This window comes from Squalius cephalus (assembly GCF_949319135.1).
Source record: "Squalius cephalus genome assembly, chromosome: 15".
Lineage (NCBI taxonomy): Eukaryota > Metazoa > Chordata > Actinopteri > Cypriniformes > Leuciscidae > Squalius > Squalius cephalus.
Genome location: NC_137136.1, coordinates 21342382 through 21364839, shown reverse-complemented (window position 1 = coordinate 21364839; position 22458 = coordinate 21342382). Strand labels below are relative to the sequence as shown.

The 22458-nt window shown below is 36.1% G+C and overlaps 1 protein-coding gene and 1 long non-coding RNA gene across 4 annotated transcripts; one reads left to right on the top strand and one right to left on the bottom strand.

Annotated features, from left to right (window-relative positions):
* Positions 1-4793: 4793 nt before the first annotated feature.
* LOC307172037 lies at positions 4794-11345 on the bottom strand. 3 transcript variants are annotated; one of them, XR_013823642.1, is made up of 10 exons: positions 11264-11345; positions 10816-10920; positions 10538-10589; positions 10228-10401; positions 9212-9238; positions 8281-8824; positions 7753-7883; positions 5959-6024; positions 5704-5798; positions 4798-5051 (listed from the first exon to the last, which is right to left on the bottom strand). It is a non-coding gene; the product is annotated as an uncharacterized lncRNA (long non-coding RNA). The 3 variants fall into 3 exon arrangements; XR_013823643.1 differs by having other exon boundaries at positions 8281-8444; XR_013823641.1 differs by lacking the exon at positions 7753-7883 and having other exon boundaries at positions 4794-5051; positions 8281-8444.
* Positions 11346-15990: 4645 nt separating this feature from the next.
* LOC307171877 (uncharacterized protein) lies at positions 15991-17039 on the top strand (the record flags this gene model as incomplete). Its single annotated transcript, XM_079893808.1, has 4 exons — positions 15991-16045; positions 16197-16580; positions 16808-16858; positions 16951-17039. Exons 1-4 carry the CDS (start codon positions 16000-16002, stop codon positions 17037-17039), a joined length of 570 nt encoding a protein of 189 aa, XP_079749934.1. The 5' UTR covers positions 15991-15999.
* Between the last annotated feature and the right edge of the window lie 5419 nt (positions 17040-22458).

The following is a 22458-nucleotide window of genomic DNA, read 5'->3' as shown; positions in this document are numbered from 1 at the left end:
TGAATGATGGTATAGGGGGTGATTTCAAACACAGCCAAGGTTGTCAGAGTTACTAGAAAATTGCAGACAAGTGAGTTTGATCATGGTTTGAGCTAAACTCTGCAGGACTGAGGCCCTCCAGGGCTGGATTTGGGGAACCCTGGACCACATGGTAGAAGTTGCTTCAATACAAAGTCCTTTCCGAGGAAGAACAAGTAAACTTTAATTAAGCATTACAAAGCCAAACTTTTTTCATTGGAATAATGTGCACTAGTAAATAATTCAGAATGATGCCAAGGACATCAATTTTAATTTAATTTAGACTTTTAGAGATATATTAGTATTTTGCTTGAGGCCTTTATATTTATTTAGCCTCTTTTAAGTGTCGGTTTTCAGAGTTTTTTCTAAACGTTCAAACGTTCCTCAAAGTTTTCCTTTGAAGTGATTTCATAATCATCAGAACATGAGGTACTTTTTCAAGCTTGTCATTAGCAAAGGGTGAATAAGGTCAGCATCAAATGAAGGAACCAAGATCCAATTATTTCTGCTGTTTACACATACACATGCATCTATGCTCACTTGTTTGCATTAGCCGTTTTAAAGTGCAATCAGTCATATAGCCTTACAACAACGTCTTCTGAAAACTCTCTCTGATTTATGTTCTGAATAACCAAACAAGTAGTTGTTTAGGTGATGTTAGTTTCAGAAGTGATCAAAAGAGCACTTAATTCCACTTAATTCACCAATACATCTGGAACTGTACTTTATTATCGTTGCTTGCCATATTGTACAATTTACATTTGAATTTGCAGATGCTTTATTTTAGAGAGGAATATGGGCCTAATGAGCAAAACAAATTAAAAATAGATTAATAATTAAAGATTATGTCAAAATGATGGGCTTTTTTGTGACATACAGAATCACTTCAAACTGTCACAGTCTCATTTCCTGTCTAGCTTTGGCTAGCTGAGCACGAGGAAACTGGGAGTGTAAAGACAGGTCCGTTAATGCAAGGGTCACACACGGCCTCTCTGTTTGTTGGAGAGAAGGAATGAGGGAGCTGGTGTTGCCAGAGAGCTTGTACATAAACTGTTACCTTTCCACCCACCTCTGGTCATCATATGTTGGTGTACAGAAGATGCATTGTTAGCAGAGGCTGGGGAGAATATACATCCTGTCCTCTCACAGAGCTTGTAAGGTAAAATCAAAACAAACAAATACACATAATGATCTTTTGTACAACTAACTGAAGTTTTATGGTATATCTGCCAGAGCTATAAAAGATAGGCCTATGAGTCAATGATGTATAAAGGATCTTTAAAAAAAATTCTATCACCAGACCAAGCTCAATCTTTTAAGATTGAACATTGAACACTGTATTTTCTTCTGCACAAGAGCATACCTGTCAACATTTGGGTACCAAAATACAGGAGACCTGGGGGGGTTTCAGTTCGGTTTCATGTCATCTATACATTACACACCCCATCACCAAATCACAGAAAAATTCAGTTAAGACAGTTGCATTCATCTTAACAATACACAACAAATCAATATACTGAAAAACAGATTTCTAAAATAAGGTTTAGGCCACAAATCTGTGAGTAGTCTACAGTTTTCAAAACTGAACAGGTGATGTTGAGTAATATTCAGTTAGTGTAAGAAACTGTTCCAGCGGGTGGAGTTTACTGGTACTGAATATTACACATCACCTGTGTATAGCCTACTCCATTAACTGGAACAGATTTTCACTGGAACTGAATATTACATCCAATCAATCAGCATATTGTTGTGTAACTTCACCTTTTGGAACAGTATTTCACATTTTTTCACAGGAACTGAATATTACAAACAACTATTGCGAAAGAACGATTTACAAAACAACGATTGCGAAAGCGTGCACGGATTATGAATTTGTTCACTGTTACCGTTGTACGTTGTACGTAGTTTTTTTTTCCTTCTTTTTTTTTTCTGTAGGCTACCCAGATAGCAGACCGATGTCGATTCAACGTTGATTTTTAGTTGTAAAGGTTAGTATCAGTCGTCGATCAAATTTCAACGTTGAATCAACGTTCACTATTTGGTCGGTATATCAGAACGTTATTACGTTGAAAATAAAACATCGATTCAACGTTGAAATGCGGTTGATTCGTCAACATATACTGCCCCGACGCATTTGGTCGAAATCATAACGTACTTGGTGAGTTATCGATCAACTGAATAAAGAGATCATGTTTTGAAAGAATGTAACCGTGTTACCAGTGTGATCATTTTAGTTTGTGTACTAAGAGATTTAATGTAGGCTATACCAAAACGAATAATAAAAAAATAAATAACCTGTAATTATGTAAACATACTGCTCTCGCTGATATTCGTGTTTGTGTGAGTCACATCTGCAATATGCTGGCAATATGAATGATATCCAGGATCTTTTAAAGTCAATCAGTAATATGTCACTTTACTGTGGCGCAAATGCAAAAAGGGTAGCCTACAACGTCTTCTTCATTAAAGGAGAAGAAGAAATGTAGGAGAAATTAAATTTATTTTGAAATGAGAATATTATGCTATTGAGTTAATTTTGAGTTTCCAGGATTTTTCTAGGATATAGCCTTAGAAAAGAAAAGTCAGAAAAGAGAAAAATGTTAAATTTGCAGTTTCTCCCTCAGCATATAGCACAGGGTTCACCAATCTCGGTCCTGGAGGGCCGCTGTCCTGCAGAGTTTAGCTCCAACCCCAATTAAACACACCTGAACCAGCTAATCAAGGTCTCACTAGGCATAGAAACTTTCAAACAGGTGTGTTGGAGCTGGCTGGAGCTAAACTCTGCAGGACAGCGGCCCTCCAGGACCGAGATTGGTGAACCCTGATATAGCATCTATTAAACCCCATTGTAGCAGTAAAGCTTTTCTTTTTTCTGACACTTGCATATTCCATATCAACAGTGGAAAATCTTTAGTCAGAGGAAACTCTAAACAATACATTTAGGCCTACTTAGTTTACATAGTGTCCATCTCTTCTACATTAAATTAGCTGAGTTAACATAATTAGTTAATGAAATTAAGATGTTAAACATAGTTCTATATACCATTGCTTGTTCCACCACACAAACAGGACTGATTTTAAGGTTGACAATCCATTAGACCCTTCCGGAACCCAGAAACATGGACCCCCCAGTGTTTTTTTTTTTTTTTACCTCATCTCAGTAATTCATCTTATGAAATAAATGTGATCTGTTGTCAAGGTTTAAGTCTGCTGTATGCAGAATGATCAAACAGGAAAACAATTTTCTGTTATGAAATTTATTTCTTTTGTGTCTCTGTGTGTGCACAGTAGCCTACTATAACTTTAAATTCTGCGATTTCTGAGAGCAGTAGGCAAGGAATCTCAAGTGACAGCTTTCATTTTTTTTTTTGGGTTTCTGAGTTGGTTGTTTAGGCCTACATCACCAAATCTAACTTTATCTTACCTGAATCACTGTCTTGTTTGCTAAAACATAGCACCTTTTTTCTAAACATGTCAGCAACGTTCCCAGAACTGGTTATTTTTGATTAACTGAGTTGCAGGAATTCAGCATAAGGGATATGTAAACGAGTTGAGATTAATAAATTGATAAAGCATGCAAACCGTTCGTCACAGCAGCCGAAAACAAGCCAAATTTGAGGTGCACAAACTTTCTACAGGCCTCCAGAGAAATCAAGTGTTTGCACAATTTAAAGATTTAAATTGTGTTAAAAATATTTACCCAAACTGATCAGTTAGTTTCACAAGCCAGAGAAAAAATTACGCCAGCATTATCAGGCAGCAGAGGGCACAATGTTGTTAGTGTTTAGTTGTAAGAATTTTCCGGGAAGGCCCCAAAAACTGCATTCAGGTCTTGATTCTTGAAGCAAATTACTAGACAACTGACAAATTGAATCCAGTTAGATTAGGCAATAGCGTTGGAAACACTTACAAGCACATTATCAATACCACCTGACGATGATTTACTATCCACATGTGCAGAATCATGTTGTGATTAGTCAGTATTTAACCACTGATACTTTACAATTCACTTTTCCCCCCATCATCTAATAATTGTAAAATGAGTGGAATTGGTTGCAAGATTGTAGTACCACACACGGTGTCTGAAAGGCAATCTCTTTGAAAGGTCTCTCAAAAGCAAAAGACGAGACATATCCCAGCTGACATTTTAACGTCGAGTCACTGTTGAATCAACGTCAGGTGCCAGTGTTGGATAACCATTGAATTTTGTTTAGATTTTGCAAATCTAATCAACGTTGAAATAGCAACGTCTTTCCAACGTCACGTTTCTCAACATAAGTGAATTCGTCAACATTGAATCAATAGATTTTAGTTTAGATTTTGCAAATCCAATCAACGTTGAAATTTCAACATCACTATAAAGTCTTGCTTTTCAACAGTTTATTTTGTTAAACTGTTTTCACTAAAGCATTGATGTGTTCAACAGTAACAGCAAACACCTTAAAATGGATACATAAACACTAAGTTTGCGGACACAGAGTCAGCTAGGAAGAAGCCAATTGGTCAAAGCAAGACCAGGAGCCGGTTGCATAAACAAAGCCATTATGTTAAGACAGTGTCTTAAGTTCAAATATGACCCAATAGCAGTTAATCAAGGGCAGTCAGTCTTAGTTTTTGCTATCAAATTAGGCTAATCTACATTTTTATGTAAATGATTTAAAAAAGATATGAACAGTCTTAAAGAAAATAAATTGATGTCTAAGTTGTAAGACTGTCTTAGAGCTTTATGCAACCGGCCCAATAAAGATCAATAAAGAAGATCAATAAAGACATTTCACTGACGTAAGAAACATTCTTTATTACACGGCTGCAAGTGTGCCAACATTTCACACAACAATTTTACGTGTCGAACTTTAACCTTTAGAAAAACGGCCCAACCATTGGGCAACATTGAACACGGCTGGTTAAAATCTTCTCTTCTAGTTACTTCTTTCTACCACCTCTCCTATACTCCTCTGGTGCATATTTCAAGAATTTGGCCATGTATTCGTTTACTTTTGTTGTAGTTGTATCAAATGAGCTCAAGACAGTGTCTGATGAGGGGGAAAAAAACAGATCAGTATTAGCAAACGTTAACCTCTTAAAGGGGTGGTTCAGGATTTTTGACATCGGTCCTCATTCACACGTTAGCCTGGGTGTTATTTATCAGTGGAGACAGTTTTCAAAAAATTTCACCCAGTCCTTCCAGTTGCATAGTTCGCTGGTGGTCAACAGTATCCTCTAGCCTGCCATTAAAAACAGTTTTACCCACTCCACAGTACACCAAAATAAAATAAATTATAACGCCAGACTATCGATGTAAATGTCTGTTGAGAGAATAAATAATAACCGTTGATAAATAACACACAGGCTAATTTGTAAATGAGGTCCGATGTCCAAAATTCTGAACCACCCCTTTAAATTAAAATATTTTTCAAATATCAACTTCTGTGGCTTTGCCAATGTTTCAAGTATATAAATTAGTATTTATCAATGTGCAAGGTCATTGATATTCATGTGCTTGGGCGAGCAACAAAAGGCAGTTGGTAGTAACCAGTGCTGCCGGTTAGTCTAGAGCCCAGAATGGAGTATTATATATTAGAGCATGCTCTGTAGAGTCCTCCAACTAAAATGATTATTATTCTGCTTACTATATTCAATTTTTTAAAACATTGTTACAAAACTACTAGGTTAAAGCAAACTCACCACAGATTATCTTGTAGAGACGGGTCTTCATGAAGGCAACCTTCCCACTTTTTCCTCTGAGGCTCATTATGGTCATCATTTTATTTGTCATAGTTCTGCCATGGTAAAACAGATTTATATTAGAATATTATATTGCAATCGAGTTCATTATGAAAATGTAGCAGAGAGCGAGTAAGTGGGTGTGTGGGGGGAGTGCATGACAGTATATGCCAGGGAACATCACTGTAAACTAATGCAAAAAAGGAACAATGTTACTTGCGCAGCCATTGACTTCACATGGTCTGCAGCATCAATGCCTCCAAACCTCTTCAGATGTTTACTCTGAAAAGGAGCAACAAGAAATTAAAAATATAACCAGAAAAGTGGTCAGTAGAGTCCAGACCTCCACAAAGCAGGCACATGATGAGGACGAGGAGTTTGTAGTGGTCACCAAGGTGAACAAGCCAATTGTTAATGAAACTTTGCCAGCACTTTACAAGATTAATTATTTAACCCTTTTGTTGTCTTCGTTTTTTTATGGGCCTTTCACACAGGACGCGGTATGCGCGGCGCTGCGCTATAAAACCCATTCATATCAATGGCTTGCGCCGCGCAAGGATGTTTTGTTGCTGCGTCGATCAAAGCGCAAGCGCAGCGGTGCGCATCATTGGCGTGCTCACGCGCACGCCGCGGTCAAAGTTCAAAATAGTTCAACTTTTGCCGCTGCGCTCTGTGACGATTACCAGCGCGGCCAATAGAAACAGGGGATCCAAACAAGCACGGAAATCAAAATGGATGATCGTCTCATAGACAGACAGATTTACATTAAAAATAGTTGTTTTAACAGTCAGGCAACTTGTAGGTAGGCAATGTGTGTAAACAGGTTTTTAATATGTGTCCCCATATAGGTTTTTAAAACTCCGCCTACGTCATAGCGCAGCGCAAATCGCGTTGTATCTGAAGGGCAACGCTGAACCCAGCGGCAAGCCCCGCGCATACCGCGTCCTGTGTGAAAGGCCCATTAGAGCACTTGTCCTCCAGGGTACATTAGCTACAACTAGCATAACACACACCTCAGAAGTGAATGAAGCCGGAAAAGGCACTTCCTGCTGTAAAGACCCGGATGAAAACATACTGTGCACGCTCTATAGGCCCCATGCTCCTATAAGACGTGCACACCTCTTCGTCTTGTCTGTCTCTGTTGTTGTCTCTGATCAAAAGGTGAAGCTGTACTTATTAGATCAGTTTGAGTGTTTGTCTTGTACCCAATCAGCGAGAGGCATAAGAATATCTCTACAAATCTTTAGCATTGAAATTCAGGGCTTAAAGCAAGAAAAGATTTGAGGTCTGAAAAGTTGTCCGGGAGGAAATGTGCACAATGTATTGAATTAATTTAAAAGTGCTCTTTGCCTGAAATCAGGAATGGTGCCTGAGAACTTTAAGCCCTGTACATTCGCCCCATGCACATTAGAGTTGTGAAACCATGTGTCACTAGCCTGATACGCAGACCCCAATAGAGTTCCGAAGTTATGACGTCACTTTTGTAGGCCAAAACGCGGAAGTGAGTTAGCATTTTAGCACTTCCGGTTCCCTCGCCCTAAAAGTCTATGGGTTTTTTGAATGGGTTTTTGCTAAATCGCCTGAAATAAGGTCTGTGGTTAAAGCCTCTTAATATTTTCACATTTTGATCTATGACATAAAACACACCAGTTATAACCTGCTTGGCATTTGGTAAAGAAAATGTTAACAAAATGAGTATATATGGTTTATTTAGGGAACATATATGGTTTAATTCTAATATATTATAATAAGCATTTGTTGATGCTATTGGACAATTCTCTTTAATTTCAACATATATAATACAACTATTATATTAAATTATATTATGTTATATTATATTATGTTATATTATATTTATTATAATACAACTATTATATTAAATTATATTATGCCTATTATATTAAATGTTTGGAATTTAACTGTGTTATGCTTGTTCAGAGATTATTTGTATAGTTATCTTAAATACATAGAACATTTATAACTCCTCTATCTCTCCCTAGTTTTACTTACCGAGACTCGATAAACCTTGTCCCTCATGCTGGCCCGTACAATACCGGCAAGTAAACCAGCATCTAAGCTGCACTGTTCTACATGTCCAGATTTATAGTGGTTCTCTCCTCGATCTATGGTTTTTCTAGCGTCTAAGAAAAAGGACATAAGATTGGAAAATGATACGGCCATAGCTAATGTTAGTGCTTCTGAGATGGTAAAAGCGCGTTTTTTTTTCTGGCGAATTAGCAAATGGTATGCAAACATACAATCAAACATAATACAGTGCAAGATAACCTTTAAAGTTTATTTTGGGGCACAATGATCAGGCATAATAATCTTAATCACAAAGAAAATAATATTAAGGTTTATATAAACTAACAAAATAACAAACGATTTTTAATCCAAAAAAAGATCTCAGAGAGGCACGCATAAACAAAAATAGTTTCTAACATTTTTGGAAAAAACGATAGGGCAATATTTCTCATGAAAAAGTGGATAAGTGTTCATACACAGCGCAGATCATGAGCGAAAATAAAGAAAACTTACCAGTTCTGCTCCCTCATTCTTGTCCTCCAGGTGATTCTCTAAAGCTTCGAGCTCTTCTTCAGTGTTTGCCGGCTTCACTTCATAACTTGTTCCAGCAGATGAGGTGGCAACGTGAATTGTATCCTTGATTTTGACAAGGAGCTGAAGAACTCTCTTCTGGAATTCTAGCCAAAAAAGAAGCGACCAATTATTATTTTTATGGACAGACACTCTTGGCCAGGGCTGAATGATCTGGTTTAAAAATAAAATAAAGAAGGGAAATTGCTACAGCAGGTATTACAAATGAAGTATAATTCTAAGTAGTGGGAATGATCAAGAGTTTTGCTGATATTTCTTCAATTTGCCTTGAGGACAGCCTACACCCTCTCGGTCCCTGTTTTAGAAAGTTCAGCAATCGTCTGACAACCCCTAGGGCAGACAACATGCATATTGTCCAGCACAAACGTTTGTATGCACTGCAAGCCTGCAGCGATCAAGGGTGAACAACCAGTCATCTTCTGTTCTTGCATCAATCTTCTCCTGTGACTGGTAGTTGAATACAACCCTGTTATGTAACACCAAGAGCAGCTCATCAACCAATGTGCGTGTTGCCTTATTTTTTACAGCCCATTTTGCCATATCACTTCTTAGATCACTTGATTCCTCCTCGGACAAAGTTCCAATTTCTGAATCACTTTCACCATCACTGTCTGAACATATAAAAACTAAATATTTTTAAGCCTAAATGTTTTATAAATAAAATCATTAAAAATTGAAAATAAGTCATAAACATTCAATCAAATGAGGTAGGCTGTGCTCATTTTTTTAAAATATTATCTTCCACATCAACCTGTATTTACATTTTACAAAAATGTAAATGATTTTAGTTTTAAGGGTAACAGTTACTTTCCGATTCAAATAGATGGTTGGGTTAGGTATGGGGACAACTCACCGTTGAAGGACGTGTTCTTCCAAATCTCTGGAAAAGAGAAGGAAGAAGAATGAAATCTCAACCTTATTTTAAAAGTTTGTGGATGGAAAGTGTGTCAATGTACCACCATGGCCTAATGGTTAGAGAGTCAGACTTGTAACCCGAATTAATAGCCAGGGCCCATCCGTAGTTGTTGAAACATGGGTTTCCTGTTTTCAAACATTACAGGGTGTGCGCGCATACCAGAGGCAGAAAGCCAGATTGGTGAACTACTGCAACAAACTTAAGTATTGAAGCTTTCCTTATTGTTTGTATATAACTGCTGACTCAATAAAACGTGATTTTAGTCGGATCTCATTGTCTGTCTTTAATTTTGCAGTGTTACTGTGATGTGTGAATTAATACTGTACTGTAAATCAAAGATTTGATCATGGATTATGTGGGAAGCCTTAGTAGGCTACCTCCAACTGTGCTGATTATTCATTCGGTTCACATCACGTCACTGTAGCTTTGCGCCGCCATCACGGTCTCAGTAATGCCTGCAATATGTTGTGCAGTTGGCTGCAACAACAGCTGAAAGAGGAACCCTGAACTGGTATTTTATTCTATACCAAAAGAAAAGGATAGAAGAGAGAATCATTTATTTAAAAGACTTGAAGTCTCATGTTGGTTTGTGGTTAATTATATTTCCATTATACTCTCAGTGCCCAACATTATACAGACAGATTTCGACAGATAATGTTTTTTCTTCATTTTATTTGTTGGATCTGTTTAAATGGTAAAGCACTTTATCATGGAAAGTTAGTAAGATTTGGAGTTGTTTTGAATATAACTGTCTGTCTGTCTGTTAGTTAATACTTACCTAAATCTAATAAATATTTTTCTGAAGTTCATAAAGATATTGTCTTCGTCACATGTACTTTAGATGTTATTTTGTGTGAGTAACGTTAGCTCTGCAGACACATAATCTCAGCCTTGAAATGCATATTAAAGGACTAGTTCTTCCAAAAATGATAATTCTGCCGTCATTTACTCACCTTCATGTGCAAATCCATAAGTTTACTTTCCGTGGAAGACAAAGGGACTTTTTTGAATATATAGCGTAATGGAGACTCTTCTTGTCGATGTAATGATGGTCCCGCTCTCTTTTCAGGGAGAAGTAGTTCTCACTCAGCTCTCTATATTGTCTTTCGAGTCAGGGGAAAGCTCATCTAAAGGAGAGAGAGAGAGAGAGAGAGACAGACACACACACACACACGCACACTTTACTAAGGAAAGGCAAACACATTGTGTAACAAACTAACAGTGTCAGTTTATGAATTCATCAAAATTAGGAGTTTGGCAAACCTGCAGCTGATTCCAGATCAGGCATGACACTAGGTCTCTCATCGGGAGCTACCTACAACAAACAGCAGAGGAAGGCATATCAACATTAAAATATCAGCAAACTAGAAGCATAAACAATCTAGGCTGCTTTCGAGAGAAAACAACATATACAGGCAGGACACAGAAACTGGCAGAAAAAAAAAAAACTGTCAAACAAATGAGGTCAAAATATTTATGGTAAAAAATAATGGTAATGGTAAAATAATAACAACAACAACAACAACAAAAAACATACAGACCTTGACACCTTTCTAGCACTGTCTCTGGTGATGCTGATATGAGGGAAAATGGAGGTGTGCGCAAGTGTGCTTGATGTCCTTGCATGTTTCTGTTCATTCTAAAACCTGTAGAAATTTCCCGCACATATTGTTAATGTATAAATAAATAAAAGTATCCTTAAAAAAAAAAAAAATGCAGGATTCCTGTAGGTTATTTTTCTAAGGAAAACAGTTTAATTCACACCTAATTAACATATATGGATGCATCTTGTACTTCTCTTACATGTTTGATTTACTTTCAATTCTTAAGATAGATTTCAAAACTGCATTTTCAAAATTATAAAGCTCCTTTAACAAAACAAATGTGCAAACGCGTTAGTCAGCTCTGGGGAAAACGCTCACAATCCCACAAATTATCATACTATGATAAAAGCATACATTTCCACATATTATTCCATATACTACTTACCTCTCTCAACCATTTGTACATCAAAACAGAATGCTGCCAGCCACCATAAAGGATGCCACGCGTTGATAGTAAACTCGTGTCTGTGACTCGCATGGTTCTTCGCTTGTATGCATGCTTATTGGTAACTCGCATATGATCGCCACCTATGGGTTGTTGAATATGTATTATGTTATGTATGTTTCCCTTCCAGGTAACCCAACACTGACTGCACAACCGATTCATTTTAATTGTTAATTAATTTTGTAAATCTAGCTTAGTTAACATATTTATATTCTAAAGTTTATATATAATTATATTTATTAAATTATTGTGGTATATCACTTTCTTGACAAGGTAACGCAAGGTATCATTATAAAAATGTACATTAAAAAAAAAATTAAAAAAATAATATACATTTGTGAGCGTGCCAAGCCCGCGAAACCTGGCAGCGGGCATATATAAGAAGGGGTTGTGACCACCGCGCGCAGAACCCGGTTTTCATTCCAAGTGGACATCCATATTCAACTACATTTCTGAGGTAAAGTACTTTTTACTTAACCGATGTAGGTAAATTACTTTTAAAACATACAAACCCCATACAAAGGTAAATGACACTTAAAACTTTGAAGAAAGTAAATAATAAAATCTAATTATAGCACATAGGCTACTGTAGGCCCCTACTCAGGGTATACAGATAAGTAAGTAAGATAAATAACGGCCGCTTTCACCTAATAAACATTTTTAATTGTCACAAAATGTATTAACTGTGTTTTCCAGTAAATGTACCACTACTTTTCACATAAACAATGGTTTTCCGGTTGTTTTCCCGTCCGCTATAAATGCCGTTACGTCTGTGACGTCATTTGGGATAGAGAAAATCCGCTCATATTGAAATTTACTTTTTTGAGTTTTTTTTTTTTTTTGTCTGTGATGTTATCGTTACTGTAAAATAAATCAATTATACAATTATTAATAATACTATCTTTACGTTGTATGGAAAGCGCGTTATTGTGGCTTGGCTGCGAGCGCTGGTGGTGTACGCGCAGCGCTCACGCGCTTGCAGCCAAGCCTATGAGAGCGAGAGACGTGCATGGCTTATAAAGATGAGGTCAGATTTGCCATCCGTCTGTCTGTCATATTATTAATACCACTACATCTAATAATATTTATAAATATAAACATTGTTAAATAAATATTGTTTTATTAATAACAATAATTATTATTGTATTTTATTAATAATACATTAATAATAATATTTTATTTAAATTATTATTGTCACCGTGTTAATAATATTATTATTTTCTTTTTTTCAGTATATATTGCAGTCTGATTATTGTAAGTGATAAATCTAGCAGTCATCCAGATTAGTCAAAAATCATTGCATTAATTCGTACAGATATCTCTCTCTCATATTCAGACATGTTTCTTCTTTCTCTTCCCTTTCCTTGTGTCAACAGCAGCTACAACACCCCCAAAGGCTCTTTTAAGAGCCCTAGCACACAGCGACTTTGTATTTTGTAAGTATGTTTTGAATGCCTACCAGATATTTAAGTTATAAGTCAGATACTGGCCTGACTCATATAGATTTCATGATTCAATTTGATTCACAAGCTCATGCAGTTTCTGATCTCTTTTTCGATTCATGATACAAATGCATTCACCTACCTAAACCAACCCAATGATTATCTTTTTTTATTTATTAGATTTTACATCGTTCCTCCTGCCCTCCTCCATTATCATACATCAGAGTCACCAGTAATGCCTTTACAAATTAAACGGATATCTTAGAAAACAATCTACTGTAGCATTATTTCCGATTTAAAATGTTCACAATGATCATTAATGAATAAACAATCCATGTCAATTCATACAGTATGCAGTGTCTGACTACTAATGTTTTTGTTTTTTTAAACTTTGTTTATGTGTCATCAGCAGCACCCCAACTCTCAACGACTGTCAACCCAACGACTCTTTTGGCATCTTTGGCTTTTTTTCTTGTGAGTATATTTTTTGACTGAGTATCAGATACTTTTAGTATTTGTATTTAGTTCAAACAGATACATCATGCAGCAATAATAATTTGTCTTAAGGATTTAAATAACTTGTTTTTTTATAATTATAGTATATTATTATATTATACAATTTTATATACATATTCATTTTTTTTTATTCAAAAATTAATTAATTTAATTAATTAGCAATAAATCATATTGATGTTTATTTGATTTTATTTACTGATTTTTAAACAAATATTTGCAATAGGCTTGCCACGATATAATACCGGTTATGAGGAACAAAATCGACAGAGATGGGAGCAAGTAACGCATGTTAAAGTCAAAACAAAAGTCCTTACTATCAAGTCTCAAGTCCCAGTGTACAAAAAATGCAGTTCCTGCTAAGGATCAAGTCAAGTCACAGTACCAATAAGTTTGCGGGCACTTCCGAGCTTATGTTTGTTTATATTATTTAATGTGCTTATTTTGCTTGCAATTTTGCAAATGAAAGGTTTGTTGTATTCTTCATACAGCACTAAATAAGTGTCTTTATACAATTAAAATAATGTATATTGTGGGAAATACACTTGTCCCTTCATTTTATGTCTAAACGTCTGGAAACTTGACCTATGTCTTCAATATTGGGATATAAAAAAGTTACATATTTAATTATAATCGTCACACAACTTTATCCGTAAACATGTTTTATTAAACTGTATTGTCAGTACCCTACATTAAAAATTAATTCAGGCTTTTGTTTGTCATTAAAAATAATGGAGACCGATTAAAAAAAAGTTTTACAAGTGATTTCTTATACTTTTGCTCCATCTAATGGACAAAATGAGTACTATAGACTTAATACGGCTAATAGTTTGTAATTATAATTATTATAATATTGCTGTTAGCCCAAACAGAACAAAACAAGTTGAGATAAATAAAGATATTAAATATAAAAATTTAATAAAAAATGATTGGCAGCATTTTTAATCTAATCTTTTGGATATATATCAGGTACAGTACATGCGTGTTTTTTCTCTAAAAAAAAGACAAACAAAGGAAAAAGGTTTGACATTAATTGCACTGAACTACACAATATTAACAATTATTTTTATCTATCTCTTATTTTTGTTTTTCAGGAGCATTTTCCAAAATCATCATTTTTATCAAACAATAACAATATACCTGTACATATAAATCTTTATATAACCAAATACATAATATATAATACTGACAATAACACACACATACCACAATGTCTTACTGGACTAAAAGGAGAAAGACTATGGCCAGTGTACAAGAGATAGAAAGAGATATTTTAGATGAATACAAAACACAAACTGAAAACACTGAGGAATCTGTTCATGGTCACAAATGTCAAGACTCTGAAAGTATAGATCTCACATCTTCTTGTAATATAGTTTCCTCTCTTTTGTCCCCACATGAGAACTCATGTGATCTGGAAAAAAACACAGATGCTGATTTCTTCTGTGATTCTGACAATCTCTCTGATCCTGGTAATATCCAATCAAATGAATCTGATAGCAGTAGCAACAATTCACTTAATCAGTTGCAAACTAAACTGCAAACATGGGCAGCATCTTTTTTCATCCCTCTAGTAGCTCTAACAGCACTATTGGCAATCCTAAGATCAGAATTTCCTGATTTGCCCAAGGATGCAAGGACTCTTCTTGGTACACAGACAAAGGTACCCGTAGTAAAGATTTGCAATGGTGAATATTACCATTTTGGACTGGTAAATGGCTTGCAAAACATATTAGGTAGGATCTCCAATATTGCTGAAAATTTAAAAACTCTTGCTTTGCAGTTTAACATTGATGGCATCCCCCTGTTTAAAAGCTCCAGAACACAATTTTGGCCAATTCTTGCAACAGTTGACTGTGATGAAACACGATCTCCATTTGTAGTTGGTTTGTTCTGTGGCAGTAGTAAACCGAGCTCACTCAGGGAGTATTTGAAAGATTTTATTGCCGCTGTAGCCGACACTGGATGCTGGTCAGGGGCTGTAGCCGACACTGGATGCTGGTCAGGGGCTGTAGCGGTCACTGGATGCTGGTCAGGGGCTGTAGCCGACACTGGATGCTGGTCAGGGGCTGTAGCCGACACTGGATGCTGGTCAGGGGCTGTAGCGGTCACTGGATGCTGGTCAGGGGCTGTAGCCGACACTGGATGCTGGTCAGGGGCTGTAGCCGACACTGGATGCTGGTCAGGGGCTGTAGCCGACACTGGATGCTGGTCAGGGGCTGTAGCCGACACTGGATGCTGGTCAGGGGCTGTAGCCGACACTGGATGCTGGTCAGGGGCTGTAGCGGTCACTGGATGCTGGTCAGGGGCTGTAGCCGACACTGGATGCTGGTCAGGGGCTGTAGCGGTCACTGGATGCTGGTCAGGGGCTGTAGCCGACACTGGATGCTGGTCAGGGGCTGTAGCCGACACTGGATGCTGGTCAGGGGCTGGAGCCCCTGTAAAAAACTCACAGTAAATGATGAGCAGCTCAGCATAGTCTATATATTGGGCCAGAGAAAACTGTATTCTTTTCTCAGGCATCCTTGAACGAACGGTTAATTTAACCCGTTTCGAAGTGTCCTTAACAGCAACATCATTGAAATCCACTAATTGAGAAAGTTCACAAAAGTCCGCCTTTATTGATTATCAAACATGACTGAATGAATTCAAAGCACACAATTGTATTACGCAAAACCCTGCTGTTAATTTAACTTGATCATAATTATTTCAGAAAGTCACATGATCTTTGAGACCAGTCCAGCTGTCTCAAGCCTCTATTCACTAGGTATGTGTTGCAATGTTATTCTTTAAAAAAAATGTTTTGCCTCTTTTACATTGTATCACAGCTGTTATAATTGCACTTCCAGATCCACAAATCCTGTAATATCCTTTTAGAAATTTATTTAGTCTATAAATAAACTGCACATTTTTCTCAGAAAATCCACACAGGGTACACCAGGGCGGACACCAGGGATCACACCAAAACACGAACACCGAAGCACACCTGGACACACACTACGGCGGACACCAGGGATCACACCAAAACACACACAACGTAGGACTCCTGGGGACACACTACGACAGACACCAGGGATCACACCAAAACACGAACAACGTAGGACTCCTGGGGACACACTACGACAGACACCAGGGATCACACCAAAACACGAACAACGGAGGACACCTGGGCACACACTACGACGGACACCAGGGATCACACCAAAACACGAACAACGGAGGACACCTGGGCACACACTACGGCGGACACCAAGACGCAAACCACGGAGCACACCGGGGCACACTGACTGAACTGGTCAATGGTAATGATCAAAGCTATTTTTTCTATTTTGAAAACAGTTATTTGAAACTTTTTATTAGACCATTAAGTTTCCTAGGGGGGAGATTTATGTTGATTTTATGTTCTTTCTTAATTTTGGAAGACATTATTCTTTTAGGTGGGACTTACAGGCTAAATGTAGGCTACTTATTCACTATAAATGTTGACATCCATCCTAACTTTTCCTGCAATGTCACTTTTTTTTTAAAGAGAGATACATGAACCACAACTCCAGTCCGACTGTCTCAGACATCTTTTCAGGTGATTCTTCAAACTGCTAACCTCTTTAAGACTAATTGTTTTACAGGTGAGTTTTAAGTGTATGAAAAAAACTGTTGTGTTGTTTTCTTCAGAAAATCCAAGTAGAGCACAACAAACACAGAATGAACATACCAACGGTAATAAATCAAAAACAAAAATTCCATTCCAATTTAAACAGTAAACCTGTTCTGCTGATGGTGATTATTAATGAACTAGTAGAGTTTCTCTCTCTTAATACAAATAAAGTATTAATATATTTATTTACTTTATTTGTAGAGTTGTCTCCTTTCAAGAGGAATGTGTTAAAAGCTCTCCTGGAAATTAAGGCAGAGCTGAAAGAGCAGAGGGCAATGATCCAAAAATTACAGGGAGTCCCTCTACCTCAACCAGAAATAGGATGCAGCTTAGGTTTACCTTTACAGTCTCTAGAAGATTTTGATGCTTTGGAGAGGTTGGACGAGACAGAAAAAAACAGATTGGTAAATCTTGTAATGCAATTACACTTAACCTACGCTGTTTGGGAAATATGGAATTTGATTTAATATCCAGGTCTTGATAAGTATGGAAAAAAGAAAACAAAGATTATTGTTTCCAGACGATTGCCCATATTCAGTTTTCATTAAAACAGAAACCATTAGAGATGACTGTACTATACCAAACATAATGCTGAAAATAATGCTGTAGAAACATTTACACTGATATGGTTACTGTAGACTTTGTCAGTTTGAACGAGTCAGGCCATTCTCTGTTGATCTCTCACCTATAGAACTTCACTGGATGTTTTAATTTTTTGGCACCAATCTGAGTAAATGCTAGAGACACTTGTCTGTAAAAATCCCAGGAAATCCACAGAAATAGAAATACTCAAACTAGCATTTGACACCGGAAGCAATCATTTATGTTTGCAAAAAAACAAAACACACACACACAAACACACACACGCACGCACGCACACACGCACACACACACACACACAAACACAGTCTAGAGTCTGTGGATGGAAATACTTTGATGAGAGATTCACAGAGAATGGCAAAAAAAATTGGGAAATGGGAATTAATGTGAACACTGATCTCTTTTTTATTAGTTTTTCCAGCTGTCACTTCTGGGTGGTCATAAACTGGAAGACACAGTAAGGAAAATGTTGAGCCACATTTTGACAAACAATCTGGCTTCATCATTTAACTGGGCAGGACGTGGACAAAAGAGGAGCTTCGAGACCTCAAATCTCTCGAAGATAATGTTCCGTAAGTAATAGACTAACTACTAAAAGAGCTTTTCACACTATCTTTGTTTAACAGTTTTGCCAAATCATTTAGGAAACTCCCCTGCAGTCAATAATTGTATCTCTTAAAACTCATCTTTGATCACCAAAAAGAAAAGGCAAAAGTCAAAGCCCTATGCTGCAATGCGAGTTTAATTTTGTTCCATAATGTTTCAGGTGCATTGAGAAGTACAGCACAAGGTAAAGAGGCTTCCAAGGCAGACTTTTCTGAGGCAGTCAAAAAATGGTTGCGTTACGCTCCAGACAGAGATGGTGGCAGTGGCAGAAGATCATCTGTTATTTAATTGTTAATTTTTTTGTGTCAATCTAAATTAATTACAGTTATTATTATATAGTATATAGTATTGTTATATAGTTTAGGTAATAATTTGTGTATCTAATATCTGTAATTACGGTGACGCATTGCTGCCACTTACATAATATTATTTTTTCCCCTCAATTATGTCGTAATAACGAGATCTTATGTCGTTTTAACGACATCTTTTCTCGTAATAACGAGATCTTATGTCGTTAAAACGACATCTTTTTCTCGTAATAACGAGATGTTATGTCATTAAAACGACATCTTTTTCTCGTAATAACGAGATGTTATGTCGTTAAAACGACATCTTTTTCTCGTAATAACGAGATGTTATGTCGTTAAAACGACATCTTTTTTTGCCCTTATAAGGACATGTGTAGTCATGTACAAAATATGCATTTATCCACATAAAATTGATCACACGTTCAAAAAGCTTAAGCAAATAGTAGCAGCCCCCAATCATGCAAAATTAATCAATAAGGCCCTTTTTTGAAAATATATTTTAAATAGGCCTATAAGTTTTTTTATATATATATATTATATAAGATTTATTTTTGTTAATAGGCTATATCTTCATTCATTACCTAGAGATATAATTAACCAAAAAGTAGTCAAAACACATCTAACAGAAAATTTTACAACATTGTGTTCTTATTTTGTTTAATTAACGAAATGTCAATCTTCGTCTTTATAACAGAAGATACAATACAATACAAAAATCTTCTAGATACAGCCTACAATCTTCACATGTATAACGGATTGTCACCTTAAACAGTCCTTTGTGTGGTGGAATAAGCAATGATATATATAAATATATGGTTAGTATCTTAATTTAAATTTAAATTTTACTTTATTATTTTATTAGTTTATTAATTATGCTAACTCAACTAATTAAATGTGAAGAGCTGGATACTAGTTACTAATGAAATAATGTCAGATATTAAATGTAGGCTATTGATTAGAGTTGCCATAGACTAAAGGATTTTTCTAGACTAGTAGTCATTCATTTAAGCAATTAGAACTAATCGCACGTTTATATTCAATGCTGGGTGCATGTACGCTATAGCCTATATTCCGCGCTCAAGCGCATGCATAAAACTTGCCGCAAAGCGCCGGCAAAAGTATGCTAATGATATGATAAATGTATCTGAAAAAAAAATAACGAAGCATTTTAATTGTTTATTAATGAACTATTATTTTCTAAATCAGTGTAGGCTGCCTGCATACGTATCTCCATACATCTCCGCTGTAATGTATGAGCCTTTCATACGGACAGGATTACATAATCAGATGGTAGTCTATAGCCTACCGTATATGCTTTCGATTGGATTTTTTTTCGTTGGTGGACATTTTTTTGTATAAACTTTATAGTTATATTTCTCATGTTTGTGACTGTGAGGCTTGTCTATACACTGTTTTCCAGTTCATTTTTGAGGCGCGCTCCAATTCACAGAGATCATGAAAGCGTGCCCTGTTCGTTTTATTTTATTTTACAAAAGCACACCGTTTTCTTGTTGTTGTGAGTTTACCCAAATAAAAGTAGTTGCGACTTATGTATTATTATTTTCTGTATGACCAGAAATGGAGTATTTTAAGTTGTTTCCACTGTTGATGGGAAAATGCGAGTGATGCCACCGGCGCCTCCATCCATGTCATATTGCGCGCTCCACACTCCGCACAAACACTTGGATATGCGCTTCATAACAGCAAACATTTATCTAGGTTAACGTTAGAGCGAGCGGCCATGCCAGACGGATAATCCTCTTCATGTTTAACTAATCAAATTCTGTTGCATTTTATTGCGCCAGTTTGAAAAGGGCGGCTGAAACACTTAGCCTATACAGATAAATGCCCAACGCTGGTGTTTTTCTTTAAACAAATTCGTTTAGGCTTTAAAATAAATATTGTTTATGGGCTAATTAATGCCACAATAATTTGTTTATTTTATTGGCTACTTGTATTTTTCATTTTTGTTTTGCATTGAATACCATTGAATATTTGCATTGAATGCATTGAATATTTGCTGTGCACCGCAATGCCATCCTCCCATAGAAAGACACGTTAAGAGCCACCTATTTTCTTTATAATAAAGGGTTTCTGTGGAAGGACAACATATTCTTTATTACTGAAGCTTTTTCTTTATTATAAGGGTGTATTATTCCATTAAAAAAGTACTGTTTATAAGGTGACAATCCGTTATACATCTTGAAGATTTTTGTATTGTATTGTAGGCTATCTTCTGTTATAAAGACGAAGATTGACATTTCGTTAATTAAACAAAATAAGAACACAATGTTGTAAAAAATAAACAACTTAGGCTATGTTCTGTTAGATGTGTTTTGACTACTTTTTGTTTAATTATATCTCTATGTAATGAAGATGAAGATATAGCCTATTAACAAAAATAAATCTTATTAGGCCTATATAATATATCATATTAAAAAAAACATATAAAATATAAAAAAGCCTATATAAAATATATTTTCAAAAAAGGGCCTCATTGATTAATTTCATGATTGGGGGCTGCTACTATTTGCTTAAGCTTTTTGAACGTGTGATAAAGGCGCGATAGGCTGTCAATTTTATGTGGATAAAGGCATATTTTGTACATGACTACACATGTCCTTATAAGGGCAAAAAAGATGTCGTTTTAACGACATAACATCTCGTTATTACGAGAAAAAGATGTCGTTTTAACGACATAAGATCTCGTTATTACGACATAATTGGGGGAAAAAAATAATATGTATGTGGCAGCAATGCGTCACCGTATGTAATAACTAATCTGTATAGGCCAACATGTTTCTCAATTGTTAAAATACTGATAAATTGTGTATACTTTGAGTTGTTAAATTAATTATAAGTATATTATATGTTTATTGAAATTATATTAAAAATATTATATGTAATATTACAGTATAACACTCTTGGCTTTTTACTGAAATATTTAAGGTTTAAACATTTTTAAATTACCCCAGGCTGTTTCAGTGAGAAAAGTTCTATAGGGTAAATAATCAACTAAATGAGGTAGGCTACAAATATAATGTTACATTGCTTGTAGTTATAATTGTTTGAACTATTATGCTAACAGATATTGTGGTCAACAATATATTTTATTTATTCATTTTATTTCTCTAGGTCTATTTTTAGGTATTTGCCAGCAATGAGACTGACACCATACAGCAGAGTTATTCGTTCCACTTAAAGGTATTTATGCATGCATGTATATCTATACTTGTTTACTTATTAATGCTAAATGGTTCAGGGGCTCAACAACTTTAGGCATGCAAGTTTTTTTTAAACAAAAATCTCATTTTAACCCACTACCTATTATACATGCATAGCAGCAAATATAAATAACGACAAAAGCAATAGCCTACTTTGTGTGAAAAAACAACAACTTTTCAACCATTGTGGTTTACCTGACCGTTTTTTCTTTGTGAGGAAAAACTGTGTCTTTGTACTTTGCAGGATTTATAGGTTGATTATATCTCGAAAGCTCATCACTCACTTGACCAGTGGATTTGGATTTCAGCCGTGCAGGTCGTAGGAATAGACGAGATGGTGGAAGACAACTGAGAGTTCGTAGGAAGCGTCATAGGAAGCATAGGAACTCGAACTTGAGGTAGGCTATTCTAGACAAAACATACACATTTTTTTTAAACAAAAATCTCATTTTAACCCACTACATATTATACATGCATAGCAGCAAATATAAATAACGACAAAAGCAATAGCCTACTTTGTGTGAAAAAACAACAACTTTTCAACCGTTGTGGTTTACCTGACCGTTTTTTCTTTGTGAGGAAAAACTGTGTCTTTGTACTTTGCAGGATTTATAGGTTGATTATATCTCGAAAGCTCATCACTCACTTGACCAGTGGATTTGGATTTCAGCCGTGCAGGTCGTAGGAATAGACGAGATGGTGGAAGACAACTGAGAGTTCGTAGGAAGCGTCATAGGAAGCATAGGAACTCGAACTTGAGGTAGGCTATTCTAGACAAAACATACAC